Source organism: Sinocyclocheilus anshuiensis, unplaced genomic scaffold (assembly GCF_001515605.1).
Source record: "Sinocyclocheilus anshuiensis isolate Anshui unplaced genomic scaffold, SAMN03320099.WGS_v1.1 scaffold850, whole genome shotgun sequence".
Lineage (NCBI taxonomy): Eukaryota > Metazoa > Chordata > Actinopteri > Cypriniformes > Cyprinidae > Sinocyclocheilus > Sinocyclocheilus anshuiensis.
The window spans coordinates 2464880-2466735 of NW_015537937.1; the positions used below are offsets into that span (position 1 = coordinate 2464880).

Genomic DNA, 1856 nt, shown 5'->3' on the forward strand with positions numbered 1-1856 from the left:
CATGCAGTTCATGGAACACTTCCCTGCATGGCTTCTCTTGAAATGTTTTGTTTACGTTCTTTCATCCCCTGTTTCATCTCTATAGGCAGCAGCTATTTCAGTCATTTCTGTAGCCTAATGCATCCTGTCTCTCTCTGTCTAGATGACTATAAATCAGAGCTAAGGGAGCAGTTGCCGCTGATTGCGGGCTCAGCCGCGGCTGGAGTGGTCTTCATTGTGTCTCTGGTGGCAATATCTATAGTCTGTAGCAGGTGAGTTGGCCATTATGGAGCCAGACGTATGACTGCTGCATGTGCTCTCAAGGATGAAAAGCCTCGGACTAGTTCAGACTAGCTGAATGTGTTCCTGGGTCATGCTTTTACTTAAAGTGAATGTGAAATGTCATATACCAAATCATCTGCAATGGAGCCATCTACAAATATGTATCGATAATTTGGTCAGTGATACAAACAGAAGCATTGACAAATCAGATATTTAATCTAAATGTGTAACATGTTATGAATTATATACTCTACTATTCAAAAGTAGGAGGTCTGTAAGAGAGTAGAACAGTAATATTGTGAAATATTACAGTATAGTTTATTTTATGATAGTAAAGCTGAATTTTCAGCATAATTACTTCAGTGTCACATGATCCTTCATAAATATAAAAATATAAATTCTAATATGCCGAGTTGTTGCTCATGAAACATTTCTACATTTTATCAAGGTTGAAAACAGTTATACAGCTTCATTTTTTTGTGGAGACTGCAATACATATTTTCAAGATTCTTTGATGAATATAAAGTTCAAAAGAATAGTATTTCTTTGAAATAGAAATCTTTTGTAACATTATAAATGTCTTCACTGACCATATTGATCATTTTAATACATCCTTGCTAAATAAAATCAAACCTAATCTACATTTTTTCAAAAGTTAGTGTGTGCGTGTGTGTACCATTAATGAATTTGAATGATTTTGACCATTAAAACCACTTATCTGTTGTTATTAGAATTCTTTTTCCTCCTGTTATGTGGATAGTGATGAAATCTCCCGCTGGGGAACACTGACCCCTAGTGGGATAAAGACAGCAATGGATGCAGTTACGCACTGATATAGTAATATTATCAAGCTCTTCCAAACTGTGGACGAAAGAAAAAGTGTCAAGTGTCATATACAGAAATGCTTATAGTTGTGACTGGAATTTGCAAATGTTGTTTTAATGTTTTGCTGGATCATCACTAAAAACATTCTGGGACTAAATTGTATCATCCAAGCCCAATGGATCAGCTTTACCATATAGAAACATAGTCTACAAAAAGTGAACAGTTACAAAATTTGTTCTAAAGACTGGTCAAAAATGATGAATCATGAGGGGGAAAAATAATAATTTTGGAATGATTTATATATTGTGAAAAGCACTATACAGTTTAAATTTAAATAAATTTGTTTTTTCAGGTTTATGCATCAAACATTAGTTTGAAAGCAGATCGAAAAACGCACTGTAAGCTTACTAGAAAGCAAATATTTTACAAGTATTAATTTAATCACTTATTTTGTCTTGAGTACAATGTAAAATATAAAACACAATTATTTAATTACTGTCACTTTTGATCAATTTAATGCATCCTGGCTGAATAAAAGAATAAAAAATACTTATTGACCCCGAACTTTTGAACAGTACTATTTTTATATATTTAATATTAAACATTTTAGTACATATTAATCATAAAATAGTACACATTTTAATTATATATTGATTAAATCTAAGTGTATTTACTTTTCTAGCATTTTATTACCATTGTAAACATTTAATATTGAACACCATAGAACATATTAGCTTTTTTTTTTTTTTTTTTTTTTTTTGGGGATTTTT

General features: G+C 31.6%; 1 protein-coding gene across 1 annotated transcript in view; it reads left to right on the plus strand.

Annotated features, from left to right (window-relative positions):
- The window catches only part of LOC107660122 (ephrin type-B receptor 1-like), a 252460-nt gene that overhangs the window by 223005 nt on the left and 27599 nt on the right, over window positions 1-1856 (plus strand). The window contains exon 8 of the mRNA XM_016449358.1: window positions 143-251. Within this exon, the coding sequence (XP_016304844.1) occupies window positions 143-251 (109 nt within the window). The remainder of the gene's footprint in view (window positions 1-142; window positions 252-1856) is intronic.